Source organism: Madurella fahalii (assembly GCF_045866475.1).
Source record: "Madurella fahalii IFM 68171 DNA, scaffold_4, whole genome shotgun sequence".
Lineage (NCBI taxonomy): Eukaryota > Fungi > Ascomycota > Sordariomycetes > Sordariales > Madurella > Madurella fahalii.
In genome coordinates this window covers 4390723-4402742 of record NW_027263974.1, presented here as the reverse complement: position 1 = coordinate 4402742, position 12020 = coordinate 4390723, and the positions used below count along the sequence as shown (strand labels likewise).

Here is a 12020-nt window from a genome sequence, read left to right as displayed (position 1 = left end):
CATCATCTATTGCATCGTCGGTCTTGCAGTGCAGTTCGTGCCTGGAAAGCCCAGCATCCAGTGTTTCATTTGTAATGTCGTCGTTTTGGAGCGCGCTTTCTGGGTGTACGTAGGGAGGAGGACCGCCCGGAGGGACTTGTAAGGGGGCTTGATTCATTCTCAGACTGAGGACTGGACAATGCATGTAATAGAGAGCCTAAGGTCATCTCCGCCGCCGACCAATGCAGATACACAAGCGGAAACTTTCGCCACGATTCAGTTGCCGGTACCAGTTCACCTCAAACCACCTCCCTTTCCAGGGCCGAGAAGGGGCGGGACAGAGCAAAAGAAGCCTGAAGGAATGTCGAATATTATTTTGCAGGTATAATGGAGTCTCACGCTTCTGATGCCGCGGGTGGGCCGATCTGCATCATGGAGGCCAGCCAGAACTTTGTCTGCAGCCAGGTACAAGGGTGATATTTGGGCCCTGGTACGGAGCGTGCCGCACTGGCATGATATATCTCACATCATGAGCCTGCGCAGCCATCTCGAACGCGGCACGATGCACGTACCACTGGTTCATAAAGTACTACCCAACGCGTAAGGGCATCAAATATACAGACTCTCTTGGTGTATGTAACTGTGTGCGTGCCAGACATTCTTGTGCTCGCCCGCGTTGCCTGTACTTGGCCAAAACTCCCAGCACCTTGACCGGGTTTCGACGGCTATGGGCAAGCTCCACATCGAACCCCGTCGATGTCACAGAGGCCCAAGTGCCCAATCATTGAGCTCGCACACGCTACCGAAGGCACCTTCCCCTTCGTCGAAAAAACCCCTGTACCCGGTCCATGCGGATGTATCGGGCATGTCAGTGACATGGGCCTCCGTTCCGTAGGACGCGTGCTGTGCACGGAGCATCGCGAATAACGCGATGCGCCGGACCCGTTGGTGCACGCAGATGCTCGCTCGTGCGACAGGAGTCCAGGGATCTTCTTGGATTTACCAGCACTGCATCCGCAAGGAAGTGCCTACCGAAAGAGGCGCACGTGCACTTCTCCCAACTTCGGCGGGCGGAGAAGCGGCATGAAAGATGAAGGAGAGTGCTAGCGTCAAGGCTTTCCCATCTACGAATCATAACTAGAATACAAAAGCCCGGCGCTGCCCAGTCTCAAAGCGCGTTTAATCCGCCCACTTGTTCACCATTCTTGGTTTAATAGCATTTGCCAGCAAGGCATTGGCATTGAAGAGCCATAGAACCAAGAATACCGACTCCTATCGTTGAAGTCTTTAGGGAAGGCCGCAACGCCAGGATTCTGCTGCTCAGGCCACCATCCGAGATTGTGCGCCTGATAAATCGGCGAGAACGGTCGAATCGTTGAAGTTGGGCAAGACGAGCAGCTCTCCAATAGTTGATGTTCCACGTTCATATTTGGGAAGGAAAGAAACGGACACGCCGGCGGGGGCGTCGGATTAGGGGCGGGAATAACCCGAAGTTCCCGACAAACGCCCAAGAGCAGGATAGCCCGATAATGACGAACAGTCCAGAGCCGACCAACGGCGCAGAAAAGGCCATGAATGGCGCTGCCAAACTTTTGGCTGCTGGCGGATTGGCTGTTGCTGTACTTTTCTAAACAACATCATCCGAATTTGAGAAGAGAGTTTAGGATCAGCTTAACCCTAATTAGTTTGTCACTGAAGCAAGATAGTTTTACCAGTTGGCATACGCTAGGCTGCCGAGATTTGAGGTGTCTCATTACACACAGCTGGACAGCTAATAAACGCCCTCTCCTCGGCTGCAGCTGAAGTATCTGAAACAAATGGCGATTGGTCCACTACCAACTCATCGGAGGGACAGCAGCCCGGGCTTATGTCTAAAATTAGGTATACCTTCAGCTTACATGCATCCTCAGTACGTTGCGGCGCTACTCGCGTCCAGGGGACCCTATCAATAATTGGTGCGTCAGGAGATCTGGGACCTCTTTATTTTATTCCAATGGACCGACGCCTTTGCCCGACAATCCAATTCATACTGCGTCATCCTCCTCCGCCCTTTTACTGCCATTGTTCTTCGCTTCTTTCTCTCCCAGCGAAGCCTAGTAAGGCGACTATAATTAATCCCCTAAGCGTTTACCAGACGTCGAAGAACTTACTCGAGCTTCTCCAGAGTCATACCAAAGCCGATACATCCGGTCAAAATGCCCGAAAAAGAATCCTCATTCCTGAAGATCATCGCCTTCTTTGACTTCCTCGTCAAGCTCGCTGCGCTCGGTGCTCTGTTCGGCATCCTCGTCATGCTCACCCGGCTCAATGCCCATCTGGATGCACTTGCTTCTGGGGAGTCATCGATCACAGTCCAGCAGGGCCTCAGAAGCACATGGAGCGTTCTTCTACGTGACATCGGCGCCCCCACCACCGACAGTCATATCCCACAGGGGTCCGAAACAAAGCCTTTCTATATGCGAGTATTGGAAGGCTAAAGCCCGCTGAAACACAGACGGGGACAGAGATGGCCTCGCCATGTAATCTGTGTCCGGCGTTTTATTGAGGATAATTGGCGTGCCCAGCAGAGCCGCGTGGGTAATTAGAACCCCTAAATGAAAGGCGTCTTCTTCCTTGTCTCCCTCTTCGTCCTCCTTGTCTGCTTTACTCTTTTCGTCCCTTCACTCCGATCTCTCACCGAGCAGACCATCTCTCTCCTACTTTGGCCTCGTTTGGTGAACTAGCTGAGAGGAGCCTCAAGGAGAGAAAGGCTTTGGCGCCGGAGATCATCACCGGGGCTGCTCGGCTCTGGATTGTGAGCATGATCAAGTCATCGGATGCAAACCCAACTACGAACTCAATGTTCAGCAGCTCAGTCAGCCAGGATGAGGACGAGGAAGAGGAGGATGGGGATAATTAAGCAGTGGCTCTGCCAAATTTATCTAATAATGTAACATCTGATGTGGCTTTGAATGGAATGGCACACATCGGCGGAGCTCAAAGTTACAACAGACCGTGCGACAAGTTATGGCGACGGCTTGGACGGGCAGCTTGGTTAGTTTTGCGGTGCATAATTAATTAGCCGCTTACCAAGCGGTCCACTATCAGAGACATCACTGACATCCTATGCAAGGCAAATGAGCACTGTGGTCTTCTAGCTTGACATTCGAACGATTACGGGACGAAGGCGCAGTGGCCGTGAGCTATGGTGGCACGTCCCCATCGCGTGCTCCAAGTGCTCTGCCACCCGCCTACCACCAGACGAGACATCTTGCCGGTCCAGCCAGCAGATGGAGACGATTAATACAAAAGGCACAACAGACATGCATTGAGTGTCCCTGGAATATCCGAGCCCTCTTCTAGTGAGGTCCCAACGCATGTGGGCCCCCTCCCCCGTACTCGATAAAACGATGCGGGAGGTCGTGCTTGCTGTATCAACTTACACTCGTTTCCCTCGACGATGTGGCCGGCGTCTCTACGAACCATGACAAGGTGTTTATTTCATAACCTCCTTGGGGAGTCGTTACGAGTTGTCTATGATCTAAGACAGCGTCGGGCAGATGCCAAATGATTCAGATTATAGATTCTCAAGTGAAGACGGTAGGGTTGTTGAAATTCGAACCTGGCTTCTTGGGTTTATTTTTAGCAGGCCACGGACGCAGGCATTACTCCGATGGCGAAGGACATTTCTCAAGGCTCGCGGCGGGGGAATCAAGAAGAATACGCCACGGAGACGAAACGATCACACTGCTACTCGATCCCAGCGGTCTGCGTCGACAAGCACAGAAGCACTGCCCATACTCGAGGTGCTTAGCGACAACACGTAAACAGCGCCCTAATGCCGCAGGAGACAACGCAAGACACACAAGAAGGTGCGGACAAGCCGAAGGCTCGCGGGGCTGCCTCCTGAGTCACCCGACGAAGCCTTCTTACAACTTTCGAACATACGCAAGGCGAGCAGCCCAGGCGCTCGTAACGGCCGGCTGTCGAAAAAGCCAACAGGCAAGCAGGGACAAGCTGCTCGAAGAGGTCGGCGAGGAGATCAAGGAGCTGAGGATACGAACACCAGAGCGGCAGAGCAAACTATTTCTCAACATATTTGAAATGTGCCAGAGTACGCCTTTTCGTTATTTTCCCATAGCAGTCTCTGGACCTCGCCCTGGTGTTTGCGGTACCAGCTCCTACTACTGCCCTAGCCCGGCGGTCAGATAGCGTATCTCAGATCTCGGACCATTATCCAGGAATGTGACGAAGCGACATCAAACCCAACATTTGGCATCTGTCCTGTTGGTGCCTTTCGCACCTCTGGCTCAGGCACCTCTGGCGCCCTTGGCGCCCTTGGCGCCTTTGCCTCCTTGTGGCACGCTTAGGTAGTTTACCGCTCGCTTGTCAACCTGCACCGCTGCCGTGCATGTGGACCGCATCATCCGGACTCCAGGCTACACTGATGTCCAGCTACCCGAGATCCGGTTCTCAACTACGCCATCCAAGGTGAGCCATGTCTGGCTCCCTGGGGTGCCATTTCAAGCCTCCCGGGCCTGCTACAAAGGAGACCTCGGTAAATAAAAACTACTCCTAATTACGCAACTTACTGCGCCTTGCTAGTTGCGGCCACTTCTGGCTTCCTCTGTGTAGGTTACACACCTCTGGAATAAATTTTCGGCTCCTTGAGCTGCCACTTTCTGCTTGTAGGGTTTATTTTAGGAGGTTAGATGCTGGGGGCGGTCGTCACATCCCAATCATCCTATCCTTGCTTGTGCGCCGCTGTGGAATGTCCAGGAAGTCCCAAATTCCCCGCTTTCCGTTTCTTTCATTCTCAAAAGTGGAAGTGGAACATCAAGCATTAGGGATCTGCTCGTCTTGCTCAACTTCAATGATTCCGCCGTTCTCGCCGACAGGCGACATGGATGATAGTGATGGCAGGTGACTAGGACGCAGGTGATTATAGCGATTGTTCCTCAGACTAGTAGCGATAGCAGCTTTTCACCGTGTGACGAATGGGAGTGGCTGTTATTCTAACAGCGCGTTGACACGCCCGTATCGCGAGGATGTGAAACTCTGTGTTCGTGCACTTGGCGTTTTGCGGAAATATCCACTAGTCGCTCAGCCAACCAACCACAGTGCTGAGCCACTGACAAATCCCGAGGTGCAAGCTCCCCATCTCACCGCCTGCCTATTCTGTTTTTGGGCTTGGGTGACTCACTGCGCTGAAAGTTGTTGGGCGCTAACTACATGATTGGCCGGCATGGCACGTTTCTCGGGAATCACTGGGAAGTGTGGAGGAGTTTGGGGTTCGACTTTCTTGCCGTCCGACATGGTGGGGGTAGAGAGAGATCGGCATCGAGAGAGATCTATTCTCGGGGACGTGCCGAAACATTCAATTTGGATGCCTCTCGGCTGCGTCTATGATTGGCTGTGAAATTCCCCATATCCGCGTTGGCGGGCATACAAGTGGGGCGTGGATGTCCTGATGGCCGGTGACAGACTGGAGAAGATGGGGGCGCACGCAGGCCGGGTATTCCCACCACTGTTCGCGTTGCTTCAGGGGCTTGAAACTGACGTGCATTGCTGCCTGTTTAATTGGAAGAGGGGCTCATCAATGCAGACCAGGACGTGTCCAAGTCCACAGTGGCGCCGAGGTGCGGGGTGTATGTGATACCGATGGGGTCCGGTGACACCGGGGATTCGAAGCTTATACTGGGTGGAGATGAGGAGTAGGGAGTGGTTTCGCGCCGCTTCGTTGGCACTCAGTTGGGTGGCGGCAAACTAGCGGCCTTTGCCACTTTCATTGCCACCAGTATGCTGTTTTCCGGGTGGTTGGGCTCTGTAACCAGGTTGGGGACAGCAGGCGTTGACGCCGGGGTCACTGGTCTTGGCATACGAAAACCTGCCCGTCTCAGGGCATCTATATCAGTATGACGATATCCACAGGGCCTTTATTAACCTGCAAGATAACTTACCTTCCCCTTGGACTAAGTTTACCACGCCTCCGCTTAAGAAGATCTGGCGAGTTCCCGTTGTCGAAACCCCCCAGGCAAACTGCGAATTGGAAGGACGAATGGGTACTTTCTTGAAGCTTCACGGTCCATTCTCCCCGAAACGCTGGCCCGTGACACGTGTGCCGGGCCCGGACGGCCCCTCGCACGGCGGCCCCCGCTGGACAATTTGACGATAATTCAGAACATATACCGGAGCCGGAAAAGTGGAGTACCGGTACTGCGAGCCGTACAACCTACTAAACCCGGGCAGCAACCGAAATTTTACCGAAAATCCCTTGAATATACAAACTTGTCACTCCTCACCAAAGTCACAATCCTTTCTCACCACACAACCTCCAGGGCAAAGGAGCTATATAAGGTACAGCACTTCAACCCTCATCTAACTTTACGCAGTTCGAACAGCACTCGATACCTACTCGATGTCATCCCAACTACTACCCTTCCCTAATTCCAGATGATGTGAACCTGAGGACAGGTTCTACAGAGGGGAGGATAAATTGTAATAAGAGCTACTAGACAAGACCGGGAGAACCGGCTGAAAAACGGTGGATAATATTATTATACTAAGGTAGATAAGAACTCCGTAGGAAACCCTCTAATGCGGGGAGCGTCTAATCTATAAGGATCAGTCTCTCTATAATTGATAGGAGGCTGTTTACCAAGATATCGCCCTGCTGGTCCAGGTCTCTTCGGTATCAAGACATCGTAATCCATCTCCCTCAACGTGTTCCTAAAACAACCCCCTTATAATAAGTCAAAGAGTTAACCTCTATAACTCTACCAATATTGCCTGCACTTCAACGAGACTACTACCAATAGAACCGCCGTAAAGAGAGCTATCTAACGGTACAAATATTATCTATTCTACTTAATATCTTCTATTTTGCTGTGACGTGAGGGCTAATTTTATTCGCAACGGCCTCAGACCAGCTGGCATGAGTTTTTGTCAATGCGATTTGATTGGCTTATTGAAGTGGGTCTATAAAGTGGGTCAACAGGTACAAGCGGTACCTCACGCCCAGCAAGTCTGAGCATCTGAGACTAGTAGGTGAGACAGAAATCGAAAAATGAACTCTTTTGGGCTGGGCCCATGCACGTTGGGAGCTTGGGACTCTGGGGCCCAGGAATCATAGCCCATCAAGGGTCTCCACGGCATAGACTATGGCAATTTAGTGGAGCTGATCAAGCGTCCTAGACGCCCCGACGCTTCGTACCTCGACTCTATTCGTTACCGCCTGAGACCTTCTCCACCAAACGATGAGGCACAGAACCAGGGCCTGATCGAATACAAATACGGCCAAGGACCTTCCCTGCCGACGTGTCAGCGTCTTCATTCGGCTCGTCTGAATCTCGCTCGCTTGGAGCGACACACCGTTGCACGCAACTGCTCGTCGGCGAACCCGGCTGGCATTTCAAGATGCGGTTCACCGTCACGGCCGCGGTTTTTGCCCTGCTCACAGCGGGCCAAATCACATCTGCATGGCAACGTAAGTAAACCCACAGAAAGCCCTTATCTTGTATTCGCGCCGCAATTGCAAACCCCCCCCCCCCAAACCCCAAGAAAAAAGGCGACTTGTTAACACCCCGCCCCCTCCAAAACGCAGTCATTACCTACCAGGCCAGCGAGGGCTGTGGCAGCGAAGCCCCGAACCGCGTGCTGAGCGGCGGGAGCAGCCAGACGGACTGCTACACGATCGGCCAGGCCATGCCGGGCGTGTCGTGCGCGCATTACGACGAGACGGGCGCGCCCGACGAGCCCTGCAGCGGGCCCCTGCGGGCCAACTCGGTGCGCGTCGGCCTCGGCGAGAGCTGCGAGTTGTTCGACAGCCCCTCGTGCGAGGGCGTCCGGTCCTTGGTCCACCGCATCAACGCCTGCGTGTCGATCGGCAGCGAGATCCGCTCGTTTCGGTGTGTAAGTACCTACTAAACACAGCAGCCCCCGTATCTAATTTCCCTCTCCCCCCGCCTTCCCTTCCCCTTGCTTTCCCGCCCCGGCTGTGCCACCCCTTTGTTGCTACGATCGTGGGAACTGAAACCAGTGGCGGGTTGTTGATAGTCCGGCGCGCTGATCGGATAGGGTGGATCGATCGGGTCGGATGATGATGCGAGCGGCGGAACGTCGTCATCGACGTCGACGACCACGTCGGCCGCGGCAGGAGGGCCAACCCCGTCGAACGAGCCCGCGGACGGAACGGGCGATGGGTCGTCGTCGGCCACACAAGTCGGACAGGGAGGATCAACCGAGTTGAGTGGTCCGCTTAATGGCGAGGCGAATGACTCTTCAATCTCAGCGGGGGCGATTGCCGGCATCGTGGTGGGTGGGATAGCGGCTCTGGTGCTTGGGCTTGCTGTTGTTCTGTGGCTGCATCGGAGGAGTTTAAGGAACGTTCTGTCTGCCCCTGGACCAATCGGCCCGCCGGTCGCTGAGCCGATCCCTCAGGAGACCTACTGGAAACAGTCTCATACCGTCCCGCTTGAGTTAAACGGCAATCCAAGAGAGACAGCGGAGTTGGAGGTGCCCGCGGACCACTATGGAACGACAGGACATGGACATCGATAAGACTACTAGGTCGCAAGGCTTCTTATATTAGGTTCTTAATAGCACGGCGGAGGAGCCACACCAACAGAGATAATCCAAAGTTTGTATATATTCTTAGGCTCTCGGACTGGATGTGGCAGACTATATGTGTTACATACCCTCCCGTGTGCAGAGCCTTCGGAGAATCGGCTACAAACCACTTAGCCTCATGCCCTGGCTCCCCTGCTATCGACTTGTCGCCTATAACTGGAAGGACTCTTCTCCCGGCCATAAGCGGAGTGTCTCTTGCTTCTTCTTTAACTCCCGGGCCAGAGAAAGTCAGGCGTCCCTCTAGCAGGTAACCGTATATTTACAGATTAGAACCATTGAGGTCATCAAGCATACAACCTCCATCGTCCTCTGGATCCGATGCGTCATCCAGGTCAGCCCCCGCTTCTGAATAGGGTCCTCCACCGGAAGCCGGCAATTCATCGCCATCGAAGTAATACGGGCAGAGGTGTTCCAGTCCTTTCCAGAGCTCCTCGAATACTTGCCGTGTGTATTCATGGTTATAGCGAGCCACCCGACGCCCGTACGTCTCCCGAAACCGAGCAACATCGAACCCACAATAGGCGAGCGCGACGTCCCACAGATCCCCATGGATGCTGGTGTCGAAGTAGTCCAGCATCGTATAAGCAGCTTCCGCAACGGAGCGACCTAAGTTATCAACAGCAAACACATCGGCTCCGTGTTGGATAAGGTACGTCAGTGTATTCCGAGCCTGCGCTGGATGTTCCGTGTCGTCCCGGGGTGCCCAGCGCCTGTGGAGGTTTTCGATGATTATGTGTAAGCATGTCTCGCCGAACAGATTCCGAGCGCGTACATCTGCGCCTTTTTCCAAGAGGATCGAGAGCCCTTTGGCCGTGACGAGTGGGTTGCCGCAGTATGTGAGCAACGGACCCTCTTTGGAAGGAGAAAGTTCGATACTAACAGGGGTTTCGACTGTGAAATAGTCGACGGAATGGTTCAAGAGAATCCTTATTTCTTCCTATCGGTTTGCTCTTGTTAGAGTTATCTCGTAGATTAGTACGGCCTAGCTGGCGAGTTCGTCTTACCTCTGATCCGAACTGGAATGTGAAACTTAGCGCGTTCCCTAGGTCCCGCCCATTTTCACCTAAATCTGGGATTGTAGGGTCACACCCAGCTTCTAGAAGTAATTTTCGGCATTCAAGGTTGCGAAGCCATTCGTCGTAATCCGTATATTGGAAAAATGGAAAGGCTGACCCTGTGTAATATCCCGAATGTGGGCGAGGAGCGATATGATTCACATCCACTCCATGCTGGATGAGGAAACTGCAAATATCCGGCTGTCTATTCGCATACTTGGCTCTAATTAGCATTTATTGCCCGTCCACTCTTAGCACCTGATTACTAGCAGTGTCAACTCACGAAGAGGAGGGAAGCCCCAAATTCATCATGGTCTCTTAGTGAAGCTTGGCCAAGCCTTAGCATCTCTCTGAATTCCGTTATTCGGCCCTCCTCAACGAGAGTGAAGACTCGGGACCCATACGGGATGATATTGTTGATGAAAAGCCTCGGTATGACGTTGAAAGTCCCTTGGCGGTTGTGGTACTGCCATGTCGTTGCATGGAACCCTTGCTGTATCGACCTAATCCGAGGAACGAACCGGATTTGTGTGGCAATCTCTTCAACTTCATCTACCGACTTCCATGTCGTGGCTGGTATGGACGGCGCATATGGCCAAACCAGGGTTTTTTTGCATAGCAAGACCGATACCACGCCGAACCCAACATCGTATAATTCTACCTGTGCTTTGGTTACGACAGCACCACCGCCTGTCGTCCACCTTATCTTGCCCCGCGCTGAAATGTGTCAGTTCAATTTGAATCGGGAGTTGCCTTGTTGGTATTCCACTACCTGGCTGATTCACCGCGATCGTTTGTGCAGACAAAAGTACGCTTTGCATAGCAGTTAAGTTCTGTCGAAGGCCTTCAACATTATCCCCGGTAGACCTTTCGTACCGGCCGCTGCTTATCGACAGGAAATCCGTAGGGGACGCTAGGAACTGGTTTACCATGACCGTCCCTAGGAGCGCAAGTAGGGCATTGGTGACGGACTTGGTTTCGTCGGGTCCAAAAATGCCTTGTTTGTCCCTGGTTGCTCTCAGAATGTAATCGATACTGTTGATTAACGTAGCGTAACGTAGGTTTTCGTCGTAAGACGGGCCGTCCACGAGCTGCCTTTCATGATTGAATTGTTCAGCAATCATTCCGCACACGCTATCCTCCCGAGACGGCCCATGGACCTGCTCTACAAGCTGTTTTAGCATTTGCATTATCTGTTCTCCTTGAGTTGTTGCTTCAGATATAGCGGAATGGACCATGTTTCGTATGTTGCGTGACTCAGCGGTGAGCTGCCCCATCGTTTCGTGTACGGCTGTCGTCACGGCCGTTTGCTGCGCGACTATGGTATATTGGGTTTCTCGGATGGCCCGGTGCGTTGAGAGTTCCTGGCGGACAACGCCTAACTCATCTCGGACTTCAAAAAGAGTGTCACTAGAATGGGTGAGTTGGTAGCGGTAATGGACGTGTCTGTGCCAGGAGGCGTACCTTTCTAGCGCCTTGAGATGGAGGTTCAAGGCCGCCGTATGCCCAACAACCACGGACCCCATTCTTATCACGTCTTTCTCGTTCAGAAAGACCTTGATCTTTCCCCACTTCCCCCCCAGACGCGACCCGCTATCATCGATAGTGAGTTTCTGCAGTTTCTTGGCGAATCTTTCCATGTCGTCGGAGCATTGCTTGATCTTAGCTGTAAGCGCCTCGTCACGCCGCTCTTCTATGATACGGCATCGGGCAAGTCTCTCTAGAGTTGACTGCAGACCCCGAATGTTTCTTTGAGCTTGACCGACCTGTCCGCTTCCATCTTTTACCGATGAGAGAATTTCGTGGACGGTTTTGACACTCTTGAGGCCCAGGGTGATAACAGCGATGACGCTGGCCACAGCGCCGACGGCCTCCATTGCATCACAATGGAATAAGAGGGTGCACTGTCCGGGAGCTGATGAATATTTTTCACGCGCTTAGACAAGGACGGTGAAACGCGTCTGAAACATAGAGGATACGACAGACACTTCTGATGTTTAACGAAAAGGCAACCGTCATCTCAGACCAGGCCCCTTTCGTCGGCGGCGGGGGTTTGCCTTGTGGTCAGCCACAACATGCATTTTAATTATTCCGCCCTCTCTTACCCAATCAACGGCCACTGCTGCCGCACACCGAAAAGGCACAGCCTCAAGCTATGGCACGACGCATTTGTATATTGCAAAGAAGATTCTATGACTACTCTAGCTAAGTCTCAAACATCCTGACTTGATGGAAACAACTCAGCTGAAATTTGGCCGAAAACACAGACTCGGACAGAACGGCGAAGTCAAACACGACTCCAGGCCGGTTATTGCGGGCTGCCTGGATCAAGGGTCCTTGCGTCCCTTTTCGATAATGGTCTTCGGAGGTCCGCCGGTG

At 53.0% G+C, this 12020-nt stretch overlaps 3 protein-coding genes across 3 annotated transcripts; 2 read left to right on the top strand and 1 right to left on the bottom strand.

The window, feature by feature from the left end:
* Positions 1–2174: 2174 nt before the first annotated feature.
* On the top strand, positions 2175–2878 carry MFIFM68171_08270 (uncharacterized protein; the record flags this gene model as incomplete). The annotated part of the gene is made up of 3 exons (XM_071063690.1): positions 2175–2413; positions 2474–2556; positions 2703–2878. 3 exons carry the CDS (start codon positions 2175–2177, stop codon positions 2876–2878), a joined length of 498 nt encoding a protein of 165 aa, XP_070919791.1.
* A 4496-nt stretch (positions 2879–7374) lies between these two features.
* MFIFM68171_08269 (uncharacterized protein) lies at positions 7375–8517 on the top strand (the record flags this gene model as incomplete). Its single annotated transcript, XM_071063689.1, has 3 exons — positions 7375–7444; positions 7562–7869; positions 8035–8517. 3 exons carry the CDS (start codon positions 7375–7377, stop codon positions 8515–8517), a joined length of 861 nt encoding a protein of 286 aa, XP_070919790.1.
* A 328-nt stretch (positions 8518–8845) lies between these two features.
* On the bottom strand, positions 8846–11518 carry MFIFM68171_08268 (uncharacterized protein; the record flags this gene model as incomplete). Its single annotated transcript, XM_071063688.1, has 6 exons — positions 8846–9523; positions 9591–9602; positions 9804–9857; positions 9925–10144; positions 10518–11051; positions 11106–11518. The coding sequence occupies 6 exons, from the start codon at positions 11516–11518 to the stop codon at positions 8846–8848; spliced, it is 1911 nt and encodes a 636-aa protein (XP_070919789.1).
* Between the last annotated feature and the right edge of the window lie 502 nt (positions 11519–12020).